The sequence below is a fragment of the Lissotriton vulgaris genome, chromosome 9 (assembly GCF_964263255.1).
Source record: "Lissotriton vulgaris chromosome 9, aLisVul1.2, whole genome shotgun sequence".
NCBI classification, from domain to species: Eukaryota; Metazoa; Chordata; class Amphibia; order Caudata; family Salamandridae; genus Lissotriton; species Lissotriton vulgaris.
This window is the reverse complement of record NC_141697.1, coordinates 979,529,651-979,552,737: the sequence shown is the minus strand read 5'-3', so window position 1 is coordinate 979,552,737 and position 23,087 is coordinate 979,529,651. Positions and strand designations below refer to the sequence as shown.

At 46.6% G+C, this 23,087-nt stretch overlaps 2 protein-coding genes across 3 annotated transcripts in view; one reads left to right on the top strand and one right to left on the bottom strand.

Annotated features, from left to right (window-relative positions):
- Positions 1 to 23,087, top strand: part of RAD54L2 (RAD54 like 2) — a 1,034,525-nt gene that overhangs the window by 955,541 nt on the left and 55,897 nt on the right. The window lies entirely within an intron of this gene.
- Positions 1,054 to 19,707, bottom strand: LOC147692652 (uncharacterized). Its single transcript, XM_086937565.1, has 4 exons — positions 19,555 to 19,707; positions 5,924 to 7,664; positions 5,402 to 5,647; positions 1,054 to 1,145 (listed from the first exon to the last, which is right to left on the bottom strand). The coding sequence occupies exons 1-4, from the start codon at positions 19,705 to 19,707 to the stop codon at positions 1,054 to 1,056; spliced, it is 2,232 nt and encodes a 743-aa protein (XP_086793691.1).

Here is a 23,087-nt window from a genome sequence, read left to right as displayed (position 1 = left end):
TGCCTGCTGGCTCTGGTCCCCAAGCCCAAGAAAAGGAACCTTTCCTATAAACTATTACAACTCATGCTGGTACTGGCGAGACGTAGGGTAGCGATTACCTGGATGGGGCGGAGGGCTCCTGAGGTGCCTGCCTGGCTTAGGGAGGTCAGGGAGTGATCCCTGGCCGAGGAGACACATAAGCAGCGTACACGCAGGGACGAGAAACTTCAGGACAATTTACTCGCCTGGCGAGTCATGTGTAATTCAGGGTTGTCTCTGAGTGATTCGGATGGGACAAGTGATGAACTGTTCTCGCCAGAGAGGTCGGGGTCTGATGGGGAGAGGGTAGGGGACTGTTAGGTCCAAGGATTGTGTAGTGCTTGACTGCTTCCTCATGTTCATCTCCTGTTTATATCATGATTCTTTCATCCCTCATGGCCTGTCCTGATGACGCCTGTACCCGTCAGTGTCGTAATGAGGTCATCGAACTTGTCTGCACGTGTTTTTTTTTTATTGATGCCAATTAAAGGGTGGAATGTTTTTATATATGTTGTATAATCAAAAATAAAGTTTTTAAAAAAAAGAATATACTATAAAATGATGCAAAAATAATCTAAGCTTGACATTATTGGCATGCCTACTCCTGCCAACAAAGCATTATTATTGTCTAGTGTTGTATAATGAAACTAGTATAGTTGGATCGCCTGAAGCAGTGCGTTAGCAGGGGTGCTGACCTACCTCCGGTGACCACTACTACCTTTGCCATGGCTATATGAATGTGGTGTTGATCAGTACTGTGTCAATTACTCAGCTCTACTGACTAAGAACAGCCACCAAAATTAAATGAGGTGTGCCCTAACAGAGACACCATTTGAAGGGCAGCCTTTGAGGCAGGCCCAAATTCACCAGTAGTCACGACGGGGCAGGCAATAAGTCATCCTTCCATATGATCACGGAGACGGTCGGCCATGTTGTAGACCGCTGTCCGAGAGCTGGGAGAGAGATTGTTTGCCCAGCGTGTTAGCAAGTCCTCCTTATGGAGCTCTGTGATTCACAGGGGCGCACAAGTGGTTGCTAAGTGATGCCTATTACGTGCTCATATGGTTCTGATGGGCGGCTGAGACTCAAGCCAATAGGTAAGCTGCATGGTGGAACTGTTGCCTGTGCTACAACAAACATAATACATTTATCCGAGCCTTTTAATAATATTGCATGAACTGCATAGAAATAGGTACATCGAAATGTTCTACTCATATGCCTCCAGGAAGTGGAAGGGAAGCTTAGAAATACTGTTACATATGTTGTTGGTGCCTACGTGTCTTTCTATGCCTTCCCGAAACTGATGTCATGGAAGGGGCAGAGAGGCACAGAAACACAGTGTCGGGCAATAGGGATAACTGTATGCTCTTACATTTTTCAGTGTCAACTTTGTGATATTTAATTTTGTGTATGAAACCTGGCAAGACTGGAGGCAGTGCTGTGCAGGGACTAGGACATAAAAGCAGGGAAGGAGAAAGGCTGGGGAGAGTGTGGAACAAACGGAGGGTATGTACGTGGACAGTGTAACACTAGCTGTGTACACATGCACCCTGCAAAATAAAATAAAAAGAGTGCCCAACACAAAGGGAAAATCACTGCAGAGAAACGAAACCTGTAATAGGCAATACTCCAGTTGAGGAAACTTCACACGAGAAGGAGGGACATATAAGTAAACAAGCCACAGAGCAACAAGCTTTTCGAAATGGCACACCGTTTAACAAATAAGCAGAAAGGGGCGGAATGAAAACCCATATACTGAACACAGCATGTCTTGAGACAGCACATGCGCTGCCTAGGCGAGACCTCAAAAGAGCTTTTTGCCCAGACAAAATCAATTGGTTGTTGTTTTTCAGCCTAAAGGACTAAGTGTTCGACAGTTCTAAGCCGTTCCATTAATTGGTAGGAAAAAAAACCTCTCACTACACATCAAACAAGCATTAAAAATGCAATTAGTCTCGCCTTTCATTAAGTTAAAGCCATTTGCTTTGCTGTACAATTCCCTTAGCAAAGCAAAAGGCTTTCACCTAATCAAAGACAATACCTATTGTATTTTCAATGCTTGTTTGAGCATTGTTTTATATCTTCCAACATTCAGTTTGGAGGGGTGGAAATTATTTTATTGCTCTGTAAAAATCTGTTGTAATATAACCTCATGTTCCGTATGTCCTTGCATAATTTGGCTTTTTATATTCCACTAAAGCACAGATGTGGGTTCCGAATCATGACAACAGTTTGGTGCATGAACCAAGCAAAGTGTTCCCCCTCTTAACAGAGACACAGGCTCAGCCTCTTATCGTCTCCTCTTTGTACCTGACTGTAAGTGTCTAGTGTACAGTTAGTGAAGGACCGCTTCCTTCACTGGGGATACCTAGATTCAGCCTAACCGTACTTGTTGTAAGGAGACGCCAAGCATGCAGCATATTGAGGGGAGGGCGGGAGCTGAAAATATCCCAACTTGCGTTCGGTGACATGCATTTATAGTCCATTTTCTACATTTAAATACAGGAGTAAAGATGTGAAAATTGAACTGTGGTTAGTTCGCTAATGTTCTCGTGAGCATCTGTGTTTGCTGTTATTGTGTACTTCGGGTCATACAAGCACAGTGTAATCTGAAAACTTGTGTTGTGGGAATGAATAGCTGTTGTGCCTGAACTTCATGCTCCTTTATATATTAGCATGAAATCCAAAAAGCTGAGCTTCAATGCTCTGTACTTAAAACTGAGAGGGAAACATATATTTAAGTTCTAAAATAAGAACTAAGCAGTTGCTGCATATACTATTTGTCACATGTAAGGACTATAATGCTGCTGGTATGTACATACAATATTGATGTGTGCAGGTTAAAACTAATCAAGCAAAATTAGGCAGAGTTCAACGCAAATACATAGACCAAAATACACTAGAAGTAAAGGAAGAGAGGCGAGAGAAATACTTAAAATAAATTACCTTGTCCCGTGCAGTTGGAGGTGGCACATCACATGGAAGGGGCATCGCGCTGCAGGCCTATAGCAATTTTTTTCCCACTGTCACTTGACAGTCACTAAGCAAACAAAGACAAATCCTTGGTGATAACATCCCTCTGTTCCCCGATCCTGGGAGTTTTAACCTGCCACTTCTGGGTTTGGTAAACAGAAAAGGGCTGAGACCCTAGTAAAGACAAAGGTGCCACGCCGAGCTTCGTGCATAAACATGAATGTTTTTTCTGCCTGGGTGGACAATATTTTAAGCTTTTCGTCTTTAAAGTGTGACAATTAGAAAATTGGCTTTTAAAACAAGTCAAGTGTGCCGTTTGAGAAACTGGTGCCGCAAGAGCCTCAAAAGTGCGGAATGCCGGGCCACCATTCTGCAAGGAAAACAACTGTTATTAAATGACTAGATCAAAATCTATTTATTAATTCCATCTTGAGTACTTGCCCGCGTCACTGGGACTCTAACCCATCTCCAGCCATTGGCACTAGCTCCCGCAGCACTCGCACAAAAATGGGAGGCAAGCAATCTGCACAGAGGAGCAACCTACCCTGCGATCATATTACTTGCATCCAATCGGGGAGTGTCTGCTATTTAAAGCACATCCATAGTGCATGCCAACTGACTAATATTAAACCAGCGCAGACCCAAAAAAAAACAGATTGTCCCAGCGACCGCGGACACAAAACTTAAATGAAAAAAATAAAAATGGGGTCTGCCTGTCCACATAGACCGTCCTACAAGTGGACAAGAAGCCCGCTTTCCAATCACACGCCATCGTTTAACATAAACGATGACGTGTGCCAATGGAAAGAGGGGCGGGGCTTCAAATGTACTTCTGGAATCATATAGATTCCAACAGACACTCTCATTGGTCAGAGCAGCGCATGCGTGCTGCTAACGCCAGGCGAGACCTAAAAACTGAAAGGGATAACAATGCCAAAATGGAGAAGTGTTGACTGTTTACATGCATAACTGTGAGTACAGCCACTTTGGTTTCCTTCCTCTACAAATTACATTTATTTATTTATTTATTTTGAAAGTTTTATATAGCGCGAACAATATCTTTGCAGATATCAGAGCGCTTTACAATGCAGTGAATACTAACAAGAGTGAAAAGCAGGTCATTAGGGAGTAAAATAGAACAGGTACAACAATAATGCAAGTATTATAAATAAATGAGTGCATAGATAGTCAGGTAAGACGAAAATACAGGTAAAACACCTAGTCGTAGGGATCGAGCGGAATAATACAGATCAGTGCAGAGTCTTTACAGATCCACATTAATAGGTCAAATGTATTTGGCCATGAAAATAGCTTTTACTTCTTTCTTAAAAAGTGTGAAGGAGGAGATGAGCCTGGTTTCAGGAGGGAGTGAGTTCCAAATCCTGGGTGCCATTCCTGAGAAAGAGCGTTTAGAAGTTTTTTCCTTCCGGAATCTTCGAGGTTTTAGCAGAAGATTGTTTGTGCCTCTAGTGTTTCTAGAGCCGCCAGAGATTGACAGCTTCTGAGTGAGGTATCCGGAAGAGCTCAGGTGTACAGCCTTGTATGGCAGGCTATTTTCAGATGTATTCTGGCTTCAAAAGGCAGCCAGTTCAAGGATTTCAAGTCAGGGGAGATATGCGAGTGTTTTTTTTGACCCAGTGATGAGTCTCGCTGCAGCGTTTAGAGAAGCTCTTAAGGGTGCAGTAGTCGTTAGCGGGAGACCGCAGAGGGCGATGCTGCCGTATTCAATTCGTGGGATTACTAGTGCTTGTACTGCAGTTTGGAAATCTTTGGCTGGCAGGAAGGGTTTAAGTTTCCTCAGGGTATTGATTTGGAAGTTCACTCCCTTAGTAGCCTTGCTGATATGATGATGCATGTTGAGATTGGAGTCGAGAGTTTTGCCTAGAGATTTTGCTGAATCCACTATGGTGGGTTGGACATTGAGTGCAGTTAGCTGTTTAAGCCAGGTTTGAGTGGTAGAGATCTTCGCGGGAGGTGAGATCAGAAGGAACTCTGTTTTCAGAGCATTGAGTTTGAGATGATTGTCGGCAAGCCAGGATTGGGTGTTTCTGATCGTTGAGTTCAGGAGTAAGATGTCATTGGGGGGATTGTAATTTGAGATATAGTTGGGTGTCATCTGCGTACATGTGAAAAAGTACATTGGATGCTTGTAGCAAAGTGGTGAGAGGTTCCATAACTAGGTTGAACAAAGTTGGTGATAGGGAGGATCCTTGGGGGACTCCTAACGAAACAGGTATTGGCGAGGACATCTGGTTGTTACTCTTGAATTTCTGCGACCTGTTGTGTACAAAGGAGGTGAACCACTTGAGAACAGTCCCAGATATACCCATTCTTGTGTTCAAAAGTTCGAGTAAATTCTCATGTTTAACAGTGTCGAATGCTGAAGAGAGATCAAGAAGGATGAGGAGGCAGGTATCATTTTGATCTAGGATTTGAAGGGCGTCGTCCATTATGTGAGTCATAGCAGTTTCAGTACTGTGTCCTGCTCGGAAACCTGATTGATGGGGGTTGAGGAGATCAAACTGATCAATGTGTTTAGTCAGTTGTAGCTGTGCGCATTTTTCCAATAGTTTGGCGAGAGTGGGAATATTGGTGATGGGACGGTAGTTGTTTAGGTCGGATGGGTCGGCGGGAGGTTTCTTTAGTAAAGGAGTGACTTGTCCAACTTTGAGGGAGTCTGGGATGGTTCCTTGTTGGAGCGAGCTATTGATAAATTTGGTCCAGAGTGGAAGGAGCAGTGGGGTGAAATCTTTGACAGCGTTAGCAGGGAGGGGATCCGTGAGGTGATTATAAGGTTTCAAGGTGCTGAGCAGTTTGCCTATTTCTTCTTCGGTGTAGGTGTTGAAGAAGGACCATGTAGCATTGTTTTTTAGTTCGGTGGGTGTTATGCAGTTGGGTGTGGCGAAGAGGCTTGCGTCAGTGCGGAGATCACTCTTTATGTTCTCAGTTTTTTGGGTAAAGAAAGCGGCGAAGTCTTCACAGGAGGGTGCTTCGCATAAAGTACTTAGAGGTTGAGGATGTTCCTTGGCTTGTGTTCTGATTAGCTCAAACAGTTTTCTTGGGCGGTTTTTTGCTTGGTCGAGCTGGAGGCTGAAGAAGTTTGCTTTTGAGCGCTTTATTTTCCTGAAGTAGGCGTTTCTCTTTTTCTTCAGGATTTTCAGGTGCAGTGCAGAGGGAGCGGTTCTCCAGGTGCGCTCTGCCATTCGCATGGCTCGTCTATCTTCATTGAGACTCCCGTCGTACCATGGATTGGAGATTTTAGCGGAGACTCTTTTTAGCTGCATGGGGGCAGCCTCATTAATTATTGAGGTCATGGCGTTGAGATAGTGGTCAGTCAAGGATTGGACATCTGTAGCGTCCGTAGGAGGGAACAGGAGGTCGCGGCTGTTTGGGGGTAGGGAGTATGGGTTGAGTTTTTTCAGATCTCTTTTCCAGACTTTAGGTCTGGAGGATTGACCCGTGTTGAGTTTGACTTTTTCATTGATGAAGAATGTGACAATATGATGGTCTGACCAGTCACATGGTTGGATAGACTCAAGTTGGATAGCGTCCTCTTTGGCAATGATAAGGTCGAGGATAGAGCCTTTCTCGTGGGTCGGGCTGTCGCATATTTGGGTGAGGTCTAGGGCGTCGAGGAAGTTTTTAAGACTATTTACCACCGCATCATTGAGATCGTTCCAGTGGAGGTTGAAGTCACCAAGGTATATTTGTGTGAGCTGTCGTCCGGCGTTGGTTGAAATCATGTCCATGATTTGTTGGACGAAGGAGAGGTTGTCTCGGGGTGGGTGATAAACGCTGTGAAGAGAGCACATCGGTTTGCCCTCACTGATAATATCGAAGCAGATGTATTCGTAGGAAGTTGGGGAGGGTAAGGACGATGCGGAGACTTTCAGAACAGAAAGGTTGTTCCTGTATATGCATGCGATTCCACCACCTGTCTTGCCAGACCTGTCAAGCCTAATGATGTGGTAGTGGGGGGGAACCAGAATGTCCATTATAGGTGTAGAGGATTCGGTTAGCCTGGTTTTAGTCAAGATAATTAGGTCAAGGTCCAACGTTAGGATTAGGTCGGCGATGGCGGAGGAGTGTCTAGAGGCCGATCTGCAGTTTAGGAGAGTGCATTTGAGACTGGGTGTGTTAAAGGAGGTAGAGGGTACTAGAGAGAGGGGGACTTTTCTAAGGTTATTCGAGACGGAGATTCTGTTGTTTAGTGTGGCGGGTCTACAGGGATTTGAGTGTATCGTGGGAATGGGGAGGTGCGAGGCGGTTAGGTGGTTTAGGGCAGCTGTGTCGTAGGAGCGGAGGAGGGTGAGAGTGTCGAGATCCGAAAGAGGGTTACATGTGCGACGGGGGCGGTTGTTGCGATTGTGGGCAGGGATCGCTGTCCAGTGTGGGCGACGGGTGCGGTTGTTGCGATAGTGGGCGTGGATCGTGGTCCTGTGTGATGGATGTAGCTTGGAAGCGTCATCGGGACGGGTGTAGGGCAAGTTGAGAGGCGGGGTGGTGGTGAGTGAGGTGTGTCTGGGGGGTGTGATGAGTAGCTCTTTGATGGTGTGAATGTCTTCCTTGATGGTGTGAATGTCTTCTTTGAGCTGGAGGAGGGAGGACATAATCTTGTCCAGCGTGGGATAAGTGTGAGTGCTGGGGCTGGGAGTCATGGGTGAGTGGCTGCCCTGGGGAATATTGTGCGAGTGGGGGGATGGGATGGTGTTCACGCAGGGCTCCGTGGTGTCGGCGTACAGGATGGTGTTAGGGAGGAGAGAGGGTATGGGAGCGATGGGAGTGGATGAGGTACGGAGGAGGTTGGTGGCGTATAGGAGGGCATTGGTAGCGGGCGGAGAAGGTGGGGTGGAAGTGGAGTGTATGTTGGTGGTGATGGGGGAGCCTGAAGGGTAGTGAGGGCTTAGAGTGGGGGGGGGGGGGAGATGGGGCTGGGGGTGGTCCTGTCGTGGGGAGGGGGAATTATCATAATAGGTGTGGTGTGCTCTGCTTGGTTAATTAGCGGGTGGTAGTGGGGGCTGAGAGTGGGGGGGGACAAAGGGTGGGATTTGTCGTTATGCTTGTCGCTCTGGTGCTGATCTAGGTTAGAGGGGTTGTGGGTTAGAGTTGTTATGTCAGAGGAGAGAGGAATGGGAGTGGTATGTGTGAGGGTCCAAGGGTTAGTGTTAGAGGGGCGGCTAGTGTATGAGGGGGAGAGATTTGTACCTGTGATTGAGGAGTGTGGGGTGGTAACAGCAGGTGGGTGATTAACTAGGGTGCTGGGGGTAGAGGTGAGGTGCGTGTCGGTCTGATGCTGAGCTAGGTTAATAGGGTTGTGGGTGGGGGCTGTGACGTCAGGAGTGATAGTGCTGGAGGAGTTATGGGTGGAGGTCTGCAGCTTGGAAAGGTGCTCTTTGAACTTGGTGAACTGGTTGTCTAGTAGTTCCAGGTTCTTGTCTGTGGATTGAATTAGGACAATCCCGTTATTGTATATAGTAATGGTGGTTCTGCCAAGGAAGAGTTGGGGGATGGTGTGATGGAGAGAGTTAGGCCATGAGCGGTTTTCCTGGTGGTGGAGACGGTAAGTAGGCTGAGGAACGCCTTTCTCCATTGAGCTCTGCGTGAGGTGTGGAAGATGATATCAATGTTCAGGGCTCCATTGACCGGTGAGAAGTAGGTGTCGGCAAAGGGGGTTTCAGGGTGGGACCTCAGGAAGTTGTGTTTAAAGCGTTTAGCAGCTTTTTTGGTGAGAGTGGATGGGTAGTTGATTCTATATGTGTGCTTGCCGATGAGATCCATGTTGGGATGGCTGTATAGGTGGGTATGGAAGGACGATAGTAATACACAGATGCAAAGAACGACTGTCAACCGTAGGTTACATAGCACAAGAGTGACACTAGTGAGTGGCCAAAAATAGCCAAAAATGTAGGAGGTAGCAATCGGTGCAGTCCAGGAACAGACAGTGAATGGGTGCAGCTTACAACATGTACAAGATATAGGAGGTAGCAATCAGTTAAATGGAACCAAAGTGACATTAGTGAATGGCCAAAAATAATCAGAATGTAAGAGGTAGCATCGGTGTAATCCAGGAATAGAAAGTGAATGTGTGCAGCTTACAGGGCTGAACAACATATATATGAGGTAGCAATCAGTGCATAATAGGGATGAAAGTGAGATGGGTGCAGCTTACAGAGTATACAGTATGCAAATAGGAATAAAATACTAAAGAAATACTGGAACCATATAGATGCAAACAGTACACATGTACACAAGTAATACACATATGCAAAGACCAACTGTCAACCGTAGGTTACATAGCACAAGAGTGACACTAATGAGTGGCCAAAAATAGCCAAAGATATAAGAGGAAGCAATCGTGCAGTCCAGGAACAGACAGTGAGTGGGTGCAGCTTACAAAATGTACCAGATATAGGAGGTAGCAATCAGTTAAATGGAACCAAAGTGACACTAGTGAATGGCCAAAAAATAACCAGAATGTAAGAGGTAGCATCGGTGTAAACCAGGAATAGAAAGTGAATGGGTGCAGTTTACAAGACTGAACAAAATATATATGAGGTAGTAATCAGTGCATAATAGGGATAAAAGTGAGATTGGTGCAGCTTACAGAGTATACAGTATGGAAATAGGAATAAAATACTACGGAAATACTGGAACCATATAGGTGCAAACAAAAGGCTACAGTAGTCAAATATTACACTAGTGTGCAACCGGTAGCATATGAGGTAGCGATCAGTGCCCTACCGGTGAGGAAAAGGTGAAAATGGGTGCAGGTTACATAGAGTGTATAAAATACAAGTAGAAGTATAATACTGCAATAAAAGGCAAACACTTAATCACACAAAATGGCGGTAGCTGGCTTGATAAGCAGCAATATCATAGTCAAACTTTTCTGGACCATAAATTGTCACAGAACTCACTGAGTTTGTCCTCGATGACTCTGCCACTAACTTTTTCTGGTGGATACTTAATCTAACGCAGATTCGTCACTGTCCTCCCACTGGCCCATTTTGTGGTGTAGACTCCTGAACATCATAAGGTCCGAAATTAGATTATGGCTCATTGTCACAGGCAAATTATCTGAAGTGCTCTGCATGTGAGGATGCAGATGAAGAAGTATTAGCTTGAAGCTGATGAATGTGCTTTTAGATGAAGTATCCTCTAATAAGAGCCTTTCTAAATTTAAGTAACTTGTTGTTTTGTATTTTTTGTATTCATTTGTCTTTATTCTTTATGGGGTGTTTGATTTCCATACCTATACACAGCTACTTAAGTGGTTCCTGATAATAAACATAATCCCTTTTTTTCTGTATGGCTCATTCCACTCATTTGCTATGATACATTGATGTAATTGTTGACCATTTTTTATGTGTTTTGACCCTGTATCAGACTTTACCTAAGATTGCTTCAACTATGTTCTAAATGCTCTTGTTTTACTTAGGGGTGTAATTCATAGAGTGCACAATTTTTTTTAGGTTTTGCCTAGCCAATGCGTACGAAGTACGCATGTGCTAGGAAAAACCTAATGAGTATAGTATAGGGGTTGGAATCCGCCCCAGTCTTCCATTGGCTAGCTCCATAAATGGAGGCTAGCCATTGGAAGACACGTTTGTCCGTCAATGCAGGACCAGATTCGGGGGCGTTCCCGAGAATTTTTGGCTTTTGGCGACGTCAGCCGAAAGCCGATTCTCGGGCACGCCCCCGAATCTGGTCCGGCATTGAGCCGGCACCCGCCTTTCTGCTCATAGCTCTTTTCTGCCCTAGCGAGTGCTCACCTCGCTTTTTTGTAATTAAACTGTCCCCTGGCAGGCGCCCAGGGACCTTGCCGCTATTGTTTATTTTCACCTCGAGGGAGCCCACCCCTCGGTGAATTCACTCCCCGCCTGCAGTAGCTGAGACGGGCCGCCGCGCTGCCCGCGACGACCCGGAAGCTGAGGGGGCGACCCGGAAGTCCCGCCCCCCAGCGGGGACAAGGAGAAGCAGCTGCACCCACCGGCAGGGCTCCATGGTGGAAGAGGAGCCCTGCCGCAGCCCGTGAGAGCACCCGGCCCCAAGAAGCGGGACCGGGTGAGGAAGAGCTGTAGCCTTGCAGCCCCCCACGAGCTCCCGGGACCCGAGTGAGCAGATTGAAAGGTGCGTGCCCTTGAGCGTTTGCTCCGCACCACACCTTGCCCCTGAGGCTGCGCCGCACCAGCTGACCTGCCGGTACAAGTTGTGCCCGCTACTGAGTGCCGCCGCGCCGCCTCCCCTTCTTGCCTGCTCCCCGGTATCCGGCCCGTGTCACCACGCTGGTAATGTGTATTTACCCGACCCGCACCAGAGGGAATCCCCGAGGCTGCGCCACACTGAGAGGGGCTGCCCTGTACAAAGGAGTACGGGCCGCTCTAAAGTGCAGTGCACTTCCCGCCGAAGGATTTCCCTGCAAGCTTCGCGTCGAAGAAGCCAGGACATAAACAGCGCCCCTGACAGCTCGCAGAGCCCCCCCCCCCCCTCCCCCCCCCCCCCCCCCCCCCCCCCCGAGGCCCGCTCCAGCGCCACACGCCGCCACGAGCCGGACCCACCTCAGGCGCCCTGATGAGACTCGACCCCACTTGCTTAATCTTCCCGACGGCCCCCAGCGACTAGGGACCCTTATGGGTAAATTGCTGACGCTTTACAAACGTGGTTTATTATTATTTGGTATGGGGTCGACTAGAAGTTTCTAAAATGGTAAAGCTAAATTAGGGGCGTTACTGTCTAGTCCAGAGTTTAGCATTCCCTCGAGACTCACCCAGAGGAGGCCCGAGCATTTATACATAGAACACGAGGACATTGCGAGTCACGAGAGCTGTCTCCGGTAAATATTCGGCTGAGAAGGTTTGGGAGCCGCAGACAGTGATAGCTACATCTTATTGTGGCAGCCGTATGACTATAGCACAGAAGTGGGGAAGTATTGATCCCCCCCCCCCCCCCTGCGATACATTTAAAAAAAAAAAAACACTTGTTTCCCATTCATGTTTTGGGAGCGAGCCTTTCGCCCCTCACCCGTCATTTCTCACAGCCATGCGCCTTCTCAATACAGGCATTCGAGACGGAGGTCGCGTGGAAGAGTGTCCCCGTGTGAGAGGACTACCCCATCCAGCGTGGCCGGCTGATGGCAGCGCCCAGCGCGCTGCTCTATTGTTGTAGAATGTGCTTTTAGTCCCCAACCAGGTTTGTGCAGCACTACTTAAACACCAGCACTACACTTCTGCAATGGGCAGAGATGGATTAATTAAGTGTCCGTAGCCATAGCGTGTCCAGTACAGCTGCCCTTCTAATGATGTTATTTGCACTACAGCATTTTTCACGGAAAAAAAACTACAAACGTATCAATTCAATGAATAAATAACATGCGTGGGTTGTTCATTCACATACTAAAGCTGCATTTAACAGTTCCCGTTTGTTTTTGCCGGTGTTCTAAATCTTAATGTGGCCCATGCTGGTAGGAGATAAGTTTAGGCGCTTCACCACACTGGTGGTTCAAGTAGAGGGCCTCTGAAAGAAAATCACCACCCTGGCCGAAATCAGTCAAAGATAGGCCAGCCAGTGGGCCTTCCTGCTTGAGGTTGTAGGAGCCCTATGTGCTACTAGTTTTACTCACCGTGGTCTCCTTGCCTTTGTTTAAAATGTCACGAATTTTACAACTGTGGTACTGCCACAGTAGTGGTGGATGATTAATGCAAAACTAGAAGTCGTCTGGCAACTGCACAAACAGTGCAGCCATGAATCTAGGCACCTCAATTAAGCACGGTGCACAAATTCCGTCGCCAGCCTGGTTACACGTGTTGAAATTCAAATTATGTTCTTCCCTGCACTGTAAACGGTGTCAAAGTCGCATAAGGTGTGACAAGGTTTTAATGAAAGGAGTAGTGTGCCAGACTTCCCAAACAAAGGCCTCCCTCAGCCACAATTCGATTTGAGTAGTGGATAGGTTATTGTTGCTATTACTTAGAAGGGGTTTTCCAACAGGAAATAGACAAATCCAGTAAGATACAAGTTTAATTTAGGAGTTGCACATTTTGAAATAATTTAAAACAAACATTTAGCTTTCTATATAGAGCTTCCTACAACACTACTGTTGTTTACAAGAGCGCTAAATAACAGCCTTTACAGTTACCTCATTTAATGATAAGAGTGTAATATTGGTATGGAATACATGTTCTATCAGGAGAGAACGTGTCGGTGGAGTGCGCGAGTGTTCTATCTGGTGAGGGATAGACAGAATACGTGTGTGGTGCTTGTGGTGTCCGTTCATGTCATCACGCATCTCAAGAGCACATCAGGGTTTAGCAGTCAGTGTCGGCCATCTTGGGGGAATAATGAAAACAAAGTAGGTGCAAAAAGAGGTATTCCATTTCATCCAAGTGCTGGTAGAGGCTCCAAATACACCATCTATTTTCACTCACAAACTATTTTTATTTTGTAGTATTATTTTTAAATATGTGAAGTTCATACCTAAAGGACCTCGGCAAGGTTTTGCCTTTTCAGGTCTCACCTACATACATCTTTACATGTTAGTACTCTAGTACCTACTAGCCACAATGCAATACAGAGTGGGCTGCGGTTCAGACACTTGGTTAGGATTGCATGGTTTTCTTGTCTATCTCGAATCCCTGATCCATATTCTACGCCTTTCTTCCCTTTTCTTATATCTGTCCGGCCCCAGGAGCAATCTTTTCAGTTTGTGCTTGAGCTTCAGTCTGGCCCAACTGAATGCGAAAAAAGGCTACTCGAATTAAAAGCAAAAAAAACAAACAGTCAAGCAAGCACTTGCTCAATAGACAATCTTCTTCACAACAGACGAAGGGCGAGGGACGGGTGGGAAGAGTGTAGTGTAAGAGGAGGAGACCGTGTGGGAAGAGTACTAGGGGAGGGAATTGAAGGACGAGAGTGTGCATGAAGAGCAGTGCTTGAAGAGTGCCAGGGCATTCCCCGGTAAAGCCAACAATGAACACTGCAGCAGACCCTATGGGGCACTCTACTTCCGTCATTTGCCAGCTGAAAAACACGACCTTCTCGTATGTCACAGGCTAGTGATGCAACTCGATGTCACCACAAGTCACCACACATTCATTTCATTATTGGTACTTCTGTGAAGCGCTCTGACACCTTCGGGTAAAGTCTGCGCTATTTAAAGTTGCATAAATAAATAGATAAAAACACAGGGACTGAGACAGGCGGCTACGTGTGTTTATCATTGGTGTTCCAGGGCCTAAAGCATTTTTTCATTTCATCAATCTTTATTTCGATCACAGATCATAAAAGATGCAGAACAATACATACATTTAAAAACTTATTAAACATAATGTGATCCAAATTTATAAGAGGTAGTTAAAATGTAGATAAGACATTTGTGGAAAGCCGCTGGTCATGTCCATTTATACCAGACTTTTCATCATTCGGCTACGGGTGAACCACAGTGAAGTTAAAAATTTTGACAGTGCAAAAACGATAGGAGGGGAGAGATCAGATTTTAGGACTCTATAAGCGGTTTGGTGAGATCTAAAACCCAAGTTCCTGAGCATCGGAACAAGCCAATATTTCCTGCTCCGCTCGTAGCCCTTGCAGAAAAGGACCGCATGCATGTCGTCCTCCTTCGGGTGTGCACGCATTGGGAAAAATTGATGTAGTGGAGCAGGCTGACCAAGATGCTGTGAACGAAGCTAGAGGGAGGCATCCAGAACGCCATTGTAAAAACAGTTTCCTGGTTAATGGAGGGGAAATCTCATCTAGAGTTTTTTCAAGGGAATAGGTATCTTTTATTTTCAAGAATAAATTTGTCAGAGACCCCTCACGAGTATCATTAGAGGCTCTGGTAAGCATCATGGCGTAGTAGGTATTCGCGAGTGCCTTTTTTGGGATCTTGGTACAGGAATTAAGAGGGTCTGTCCATAGTTCCGGGAATCCCATTTCCTCGCACCTTCCCTTGACGTAAGTCAACCAAGTAATCCTCTTTATGCTCCGTAGTTCCAGGAATTCTTGTAGTTCTTCTCTATAGCTTGCGAGATCTGGGCTAGACCACAAACGCCTCCAGAATTTTAGGGGTTTTAGTCCTAGCTCCTCTGTAATGGGTCTGATTCCCAAATCCAACCTGAGTGGTAGTAGTGGGGTGCTCTGGGGGAGGGCAGCTACCTGTCTCAAAAACTTGTTCTCCGTGGTCTGTAACTTGGGGTACTGGGTGTATCCCCACAACTCTCCCCCGTAAGTAACCCCTGCCCTAGCTTGTGTTTTGTATATGTGAATAACTGGGGTGAATGGTCGATAGCTAGATTTATTTGCCAGACGCAAAGTGCCACCTGCCAACTGTGCCAGTTTGATGGTCACTTTGGCCTGGTGGGTTGACCAAGTTAAGTGTTCGTTTATAGTGATCCCCAGGTATTCGATATTATGCACCCGTTCTAATTGAACCATGCCTAGCTTGGGAGGGGTTCTATTTCGGGAGTTGGGATTTAAAATCATGAATTTTGTTTTTTGAGGATTGACTTCCAGTCCCCGGTCGGAGCAGAAGTTAAGGAAGCCGTCCAAAATGCGCTGAATCCCCATAGGGGATTTAGACAGCAACAGGGTGTCGTCTGCAAACATAATTGCAGGCACCCTGTTGCCAGTCAACTTGGGGGCGTCCGAGTTGGCAATCCTGTTAAGGTGGGCAATTACCCCGTTCACGAAGATGCAAAACAGGGTGGGTGCTAGTACACAACCCTGTCTTACACCTCTGCGAACTGGGAACCGCTCAGTTAGTTTTCCACCTTTGCCACACCTAAAGCGGGCATAGTTATTAGTATGGAGTCTTATCAGGATTGCCAAGATATCGGCGGGGACATTGAGTTCTTTCATGACATTCCACAGCCTGGCTCTAGGCACCAAATCGAAGGCGGCACGTAGGTCTACAAAGATGGTATAGAGACTACCGCCTTCGATTATCGCTGTTCTCCAATAGAGCAGTTGTAACCTAAATATTTGGTCTGTGGTGGATACACCCTCCCGGAATCCTGCCTGGTATGGGGACAGGATATCCATTTCTTGGATCCACGCTTGCAAACGATTTAAGATCAGTCTGCCAAAAAGTTTTTGAGAAATATCTATCAGACTGATAGGTCGATAGTTGGACGGGAGCAGGGGGGATCCCTTTTTATAGATTGGGACTACCTCTGCTCCCGTCCAAGTATCAGGCACAGTCATTCCCTCCTGGATGGCATTAAATATTAGTGTGAGGTACGGTGCCCAGATCCCTGGTTCCTGTTTGAACAGGTCCCCCGGGACCCCGTCCAATCCCGGGGCTTTTCCAGCAGCTAGACCTTTAATGGCCTCCCTTACCTCTTTTTCAGTAAATACAGCCCCCGAAGGGGTAGGTGCGGGCAGAAGACTCACGGTGCAAGAATCCTGACCTCTCTCAGCGTATAGTGCTTCAAAATGGGCCTGCCACACCGAGGCGGCTATGTTAGGTTCTATTGCCGATGATAACTCACCCGTACCATTCGCTACTACACGCCAAAATTTGCGTGAGTCTCTGGTTGATAATGCCTTCACGAGATTCTCCCAATAGTCGTAGTCCCATTCCGCCCTAGCATTCACTAGGAGGGACTTGTACTTATTTCTTCTCTCGCGGATTACTTCCCTGCTAAGGCGTCCCTTTATAGCAGATAGCAAATGAGCCTTAGCCTTCCTACATGTAGCATTATACCAAGAGGTCTTTGGCTTATAGCCCTTCCTTTCCATGGAAGTTATAAACAGGTCTTGTTCGAGGGAATCTGTGATATTTTTGTGAATTATTGCTAGTTCCCTTCTGGTGTCTTCGTCTGGGTTTTTGATGCCCAGATCAAAGGCACTCTCTAGTAAGGGAACTAACCTTTCATAAAGGCGGGGTAGTTTGTCTGTACTGCTAGCCAGCTTCTCCCACTTCACTTTCCTACGGTTAGTTTCAAGTAGGAGACCCGACTTATCGATCCCAGATCCCTGTGATGTGTCCTTACTGCCAGGAAGGGAGTAAGTCAGTTCCAGGGAGTTATGATCACTATCGTTTCTTGGGCACACTTTAAAGTCAACTATTGCTGGCCACATAGAGGTTTTGACCATGATGTAGTCGAGTCTAGATTCACTACCAGATTTGTTGTAGGTCGGGTTACTAGGTATATCCGAGCTACAACGGCCATTACATGCCCTAAGACCGAAATTAAGAGTAAGGGCGTTTATTTGTAGGGCTAGGGGAGTCCAGGCCCTTGGCGGTGGCGCCGCCGTCTCAGGTATAAGCCAGCAGGAATCTTCATCTAGGGAAGGGCCGTCGCGTAATCCGGGCAGGGGTTCATAGTGGGAATTAAAATCGCCCCCGACCAGACAGGCAAGATCGCACGGAATGCCCTCCAGGAATCTAGCTAACTCATCTATGGTAGGCGACTCTTTATGCATTTGGGTCGGCCTAGAGTAGATATTGATGACTAATAGCTTTGTTGAGTCCGGCCATTCTAGTAGGACAGCCAACAGATCGTCGGAAGCGGTCTCTATATCGGAGGCTTGGCATCCTAGATCCGTTGCTACCCCTATCATTAATCCCCCAGATGGTCTCCCCTTTCCCCCCCACTTGGCTAATTTGGAGAAGGAAGCAAAGCCAGTTATGTCTATTGTTTCTCGCGCCCAGGTTTCTTGCAGGAGTATTAGATTCTTAGATCTAATGTAGGAGGCCCATTCTAGACAGTCTAATTTACTAGAGAGCCCTGCTACATTCCACGAAATTACTGTTATGTGTGGTGTTTGGGCGCGTGGCGAACTCGCAGCAATATTAGTGGGCTCTTGGTGGGCCCTATGAGTTGAGGATGGATGTGTAATGTCCAATGGACTAGTGGCAATGAGTGAGGGAGGGTTCACCATGGCTGGCGTCTGGGTCGATTCACCTAAACTTGTTATTAATGTACCCGCCAGTGTATGTGAGTTTATGTCGCATATGGAAACTGCAGGTGTATTAGTGGTGGTTGGGTAGGTTGCAGGAGCAACGTTCCCCTCTCCAACCGTCTGTCAATCTACCATATCTAAGTTGCTATATCGGTTCTGTGTTGGTAGATAGGCAGGGTAGTGCGTTCTATATGGTCCAGGTATTCCCCTCCTATGACCACCTCCCCCCCTCCTCCTCCTGGTGACGGTTTCCCACCCCGCCTCATCCCCGTAACCAGAGATATACTCAGTTGGTCTCCCCCTATATGGAGGATAAATGTTAATGTCTCTGTGACAAGTTTCCCAACCCTCCAATAACTCTTGGTGGTGCCCCCACCTGTGATCCTCAGAGTCATAAAGATTGGAGGGGTAGAAAAATGAGAGGGGAAGTGTTTGGATGGTATTGCCGAAGTCCTCATCAGTAGCACAGGAGCAAATATATGCAGCTGTGTTAGGGTCTCTAAAAGAGACCAAAATGCAATCTCCTCTGATGGACTTCCTAGTATGCCCCACCCATGCTACTCTCTTTGTCGTGGATATGTCACTCGCAGTACCTCTCGGTAGTGGTCTATTAACCGAGAGCCAGTTTATTACTTTATTCTTGAGTGAGGTGTATGATTCAAATGTGGGGGGGTCAAGTTCTGGTACCACAGCCAAAACTACAGTGTAGGGGGCGGCTTCTGGTGGGAGGTTTACAAACTGTAGTTTTCGTTTGAAGTGTGGCTTCTCTCCCTCAAGTGGGGGGTTGTCCTTGGTTTTAGTCAGAGGAGTTGGGTTTGGTTTTAATGAAGGGGCCGGTTTGGGAGTAGTGGTATTAGGTTGTTGTGAGGGTGTCGGGACTGTAAGTGTAACAGTAGGTTTTGATGCATTGTTTTTTACAGGTTGTGTGGATCTAAGTTTTGGGTCTGATGGTTTGGAGTTTGATACAGCCTGCAGGTTGTTGTTTTTAGCAGAATTAGAGCCTGTACCCTCCTTTAATGTCTTAGTTATATTGCTGTCGGTTTTCCTAGCATCAGCGAGTTGCACCGTTGCCTTTTCGATGCTCACTAATCTTGCTTCGATCTTAATCAGTCTCGCCTCTAATGGGCTTAATAGAGACCTGAGCAATGAACCTATGTCCTCCAGAGTGATGTCATCCGAGGAGGTGTCTAATGGGAGATTGTCAGTAGATTGTACGGATGGGGTTGATTTGGGTGGTCTGGGAGTGGATGGAGTTCCTAATCTGACCCCCATTGGGGCAAGGGCATTTAATTTCCTCCCCTTACCTCTAGTTTGTTTAGATTTGGGGGTTTTGGACCTAGGTTCTTCTTGGTTTTGTGGCCCTTGCTTTTTCTTAGGAATCGCTCCCTCTCTGGCTCGCTTATTATTATCGCTATTGGATTCTACGATTGGAGCTACCTCAGTATTCTGTGGTGGTATAGGTTGGGTGTTTTGAGTATTGGGTAACACCATTAGGCTCATGTCCTCTAGATCGCTTGGAACATCAATAGTGATTTCTGGGCTGTTTGTTAGGGTGTCCGTAGGGTGAAATAATGTCTGATCGGAACTATGCATGGTAGGCCTACCCGAACTATTTTCAGGCGTTCTAGCTAGTGCCATCGGTCCCATAGAAGATCTCCTTACCCAATCAATTTCTTGTGAAATTCTTCGCTCCAGGACTTGGATCTCCTCAATCAGGAGTGAGCCAGCCTTGGCAAAGTAAGTGTCGATTGGGCCTTTGACCGCTCCAGCTGCAGCAAGGGAAGATGTTCTACTTCTTGTTTCCCGTGTGCACATTGTTCAAAGTGTCAGTGGTCTTGGTGGGGCAGGCAAAGAGAGGGGGCCCGGACCGGACTCTCCCGTACTCGAACGGCCTCAAACGGCCCGCTCTTTGCCCGGTCTTCGCCCCGGTTTGCGTCCCCCGCGCGCGTCCCGCGCTCCGCGGGGAAGGTGGGGCTAAGTAGGGAGTGTTGGGGGCGGGAAGAGACACCAGCTGCGCTGTGGTCTTCAATGCGCTGTGGATGCTGGGTCTCGCAGTCCCGTCCCGGTCCCCGCAGGCGGAAAATCCCTCGTCGATTGCTCCAGGAGCGGAGCACCTCCGGTGGCAGCCTAAATGACAAGTATATGTCGGAATCCCTCAGATCCGCATCTGTCAAGCCTGCCTCGTGGGGAGTCCGGTGGTGTCTGTAGCGCCTCCGGGATACCGCGGAGTTCAATGAGCTGCACAAATATTCAAATGTTGGTGGAACCAGGACTTTTCACGGGCCGGCCTCTGCTCTCCGAGACCTTTATTTCATGGCAACTGAATAACTAATGTACTGAAACTTTTAAATGCCTCATGGTGTAATTGCTTGTGGTCCTGCGTAAAGGTGCTATGTTTGTGGTAAATCCATGAATATTTGGGACTTGCATTTTTTAGGTTTTGCCTGGAGGGGGCTCGCAGTGTGTGGGGGGGCTCTGTGTGGGTGTGTGGGGGGCTCTGTGTGGGTGTGTGGAGGGCTGTGTGAGGGGCTCTGTGTGGGTGTGTGGAGGGTTCTGTGTGGGTGTGTGGGAGGGCTCTGTGTGGGGGGCTCTGTGTGGGTGTGTGGAGGGCTCTGTGTGGGTGTGTGGGGGGCTCGCAGTGTGTGGGGGCTCTGTGTGGGTGTGTGGGGGGCTCTGTGTGGCTGTGTGTGGGGGGGGCTCTGTGTGGGGGGGGCCTGTTTGTGGGTGGGAGCTCAGTGTGGAGGGGCTCTGTGTGGGTGTGTGGGGGGGCTCTGTGTGGGTGTGTGAGGGGGCTCTGTGGGTGTGTGGAGGGCTCTGTGTGGGTGTGTGGGGGGGGCTCGCAGTGTGTGTGGGGGCTCTGTGTGGGTGTGTGGGGGGGGCCTGTGTCTGTGTGTGGGAGCTCTGTGTGGAGGGGCTCTGTGTGGGTGTATGTGGGTGGCATTTGCGAGAGATTAAGCTATTGGCATTGTAAATGACAATGCCATTTATTTAGCTGTTGTGCTGTAGCTATCATGGGACAGCGAACGTGATCATTTGTAGCTCGTCCGTGTATTTTAGGTAGTGTGAAGTCCTTGCTCCTGTGTTCTACTGGGTGCCACCAACTCAAAGAGTGCCACTGTGTTTTCAAGGTGAAAGATTATAATAGAGGCGAAAGTAGAGCTTTACGGCGACAAGTGAAATGCATGTAAAGAATGCCAACATCTATTGCTGACATTTCTGCTTACCGGCATCAGGATATCAATTAGAACTGAAGTTCCATGGGTCTCTTAAACACAAGTTCATTCACATTTTAGCCTCTTGCACTCTTACATGTAGGCACATTTTCAGAACAAAGAAAGGGGCGTGGCAGTTATTTAATGAGGAGAAAAGAGAATGGGCCAGAAGGTGTGTGGGGGGGGGGCTCTGTGTGGGGGGCTCTGTGTGGGTGTGTGTAGGGGGCTCTGTGTGGCTGTGTGTGTGGGGGGCTCTGTGTGGCTGTGTGTGTGGGGGGCTCTGTGTGGCTGTGTGTGTGGGGGGCTCTGTGTGTGTTTGGGGGGCTCTCTGTGGGTGTTTGTGTGTGTCATTTGCGAGAGATAAAGCTAGTGGCATTGTAAATGACAATCCCATTTATTTATGTTAAAAAAACCATAAATAAAAATAATGTCGAGCAATGCCAATAGCTCTAACTTTAACAAAGGCAAAACCATTGCATTGTAAATGCTTGTTCTACATTTCTGATTTGTATGCTTTATTTAATCTTTGCTGAAAACGTAATGAAACATTTTGACTATACCAAAATGTTTTATATGGGAAACAGGTTGTTTTAGAAAAGTATAAAACTTTATGGATTGCGAGAGAATACCCATGATAAAAAAAACTAGTATTACAGGCAAGTAACTTTTCCTTCCACTCTAATAATGCTGGTAAAACTCTTGCCTCCAGGTCTAGTGTATAGACGATCATTCCTAGATATAATTAAAAAGTGTGTGATCAGGCTACTGAGAGGCACCTCTATGTCCAGTGATTCTTAACCTCTCCCCAGATGCCTAGAACACCAAGTTAGCATGATATATTCATTTTTACTCATGGACTTGGGATTTGTTTGTGTACTGGAAAATGTACGTGTTTCATTTAAATTCTGTAGCTCCTAAAATTTTAGCTCTTTTCCATTGTTCTGACTGACTTCCTGAGAAATTAGGTTCTTGATATTTCTAGAAAAAACTGTTCTTGAATTCTATTTATCTCAGATTATGAAGTGTATTTGTTACGCTTTGAAGTTCAAAAGGTTTCTCTCTCATCTTCATCTTTGCTTTCTGCACTTGATGACTTTCAAGCAAAAATTCAATAATCCTTTCTTCAGTACCAAATTCAAAAAATCCACCATCCCTCCTTTTAATACCGGAGTGAGAATATTGACCTTTGGACTTCCCCAAAGTACGATACTCTAGTCTTCTTAATGTGTAGGTTTCTCCTATGGCCAGACTCTTGTTTATAAGTGGGAGTGATACCTAGATCTTCGGCAGTTACATGGTGGTCTTGAAACAGCAGATATGTTATGGGAGGCACCAGGAGAATCTTTGGACCATAAATTCTAGGCCTCCTTCGACTAGACCATTCTGTAAACCAACACAATGCTAAAACGTTATAATCTGACTTTAAATTAGGTTTTCTTCATTGCACTATGCTTTCTTTCCTAATTTGTAGAAAAGGATATTGCCTTGCTTGAATACCTTCTTCTCGTTGGTATAAACCTCCTCCTCTTAGCGTTATGGCTCACATGTCATGAATATCTATGTGTGTCATGTGCTGATCTTAGTGTTATGCCTAGACTGGCCTATTTAAGTTGATGAAAAAACTCATTTTCATCTCAAGCCCACCTTTGACTGGCAAGATGTTATCAGCTCCAGGAAGAAAACCCTTTGTACAGTAAACACAGGCTTCAAAGCAAAACAACCTGCTGAATCGTAATTTAATCCTCACTGAGTGGCAGAACGTCAGTCAAGCATACTATCTGTAAAGACTGTGTGAAAAATTGGGGTGGAAATGACACTGGGCAAAACCTAAATGTCAAAATAAACGTAACATATGAGTAAATGCTAAATTGAAGACAAATTAAACCACTTGGGCTAACCAAATGTTTTTAAGTGTCTATATGTGTGTCTATTTATAGATAGATTTATATATATATATATATATATATATATATATCTGCTCCC

Coding starts and splice junctions, on each gene's coding strand:
- LOC147692652 (XM_086937565.1), bottom strand. CDS start 19,707: ATGTGCACACGGGAAACAAGAAGTAGAACATCTTCCCTTGCTGCAGCT. Junction 7,665..19,554: donor TTTCACAAGAAATTGATTGG/GTAAGGAGATCT, acceptor AATATTCCCCAG/GGCAGCCACTCACCCATGAC. Junction 1,146..5,401: donor CCTAGATCAAAATGATACCT/GCCTCCTCATCC, acceptor TGTTTGTTGTAG/CACAGGCAACAGTTCCACCA.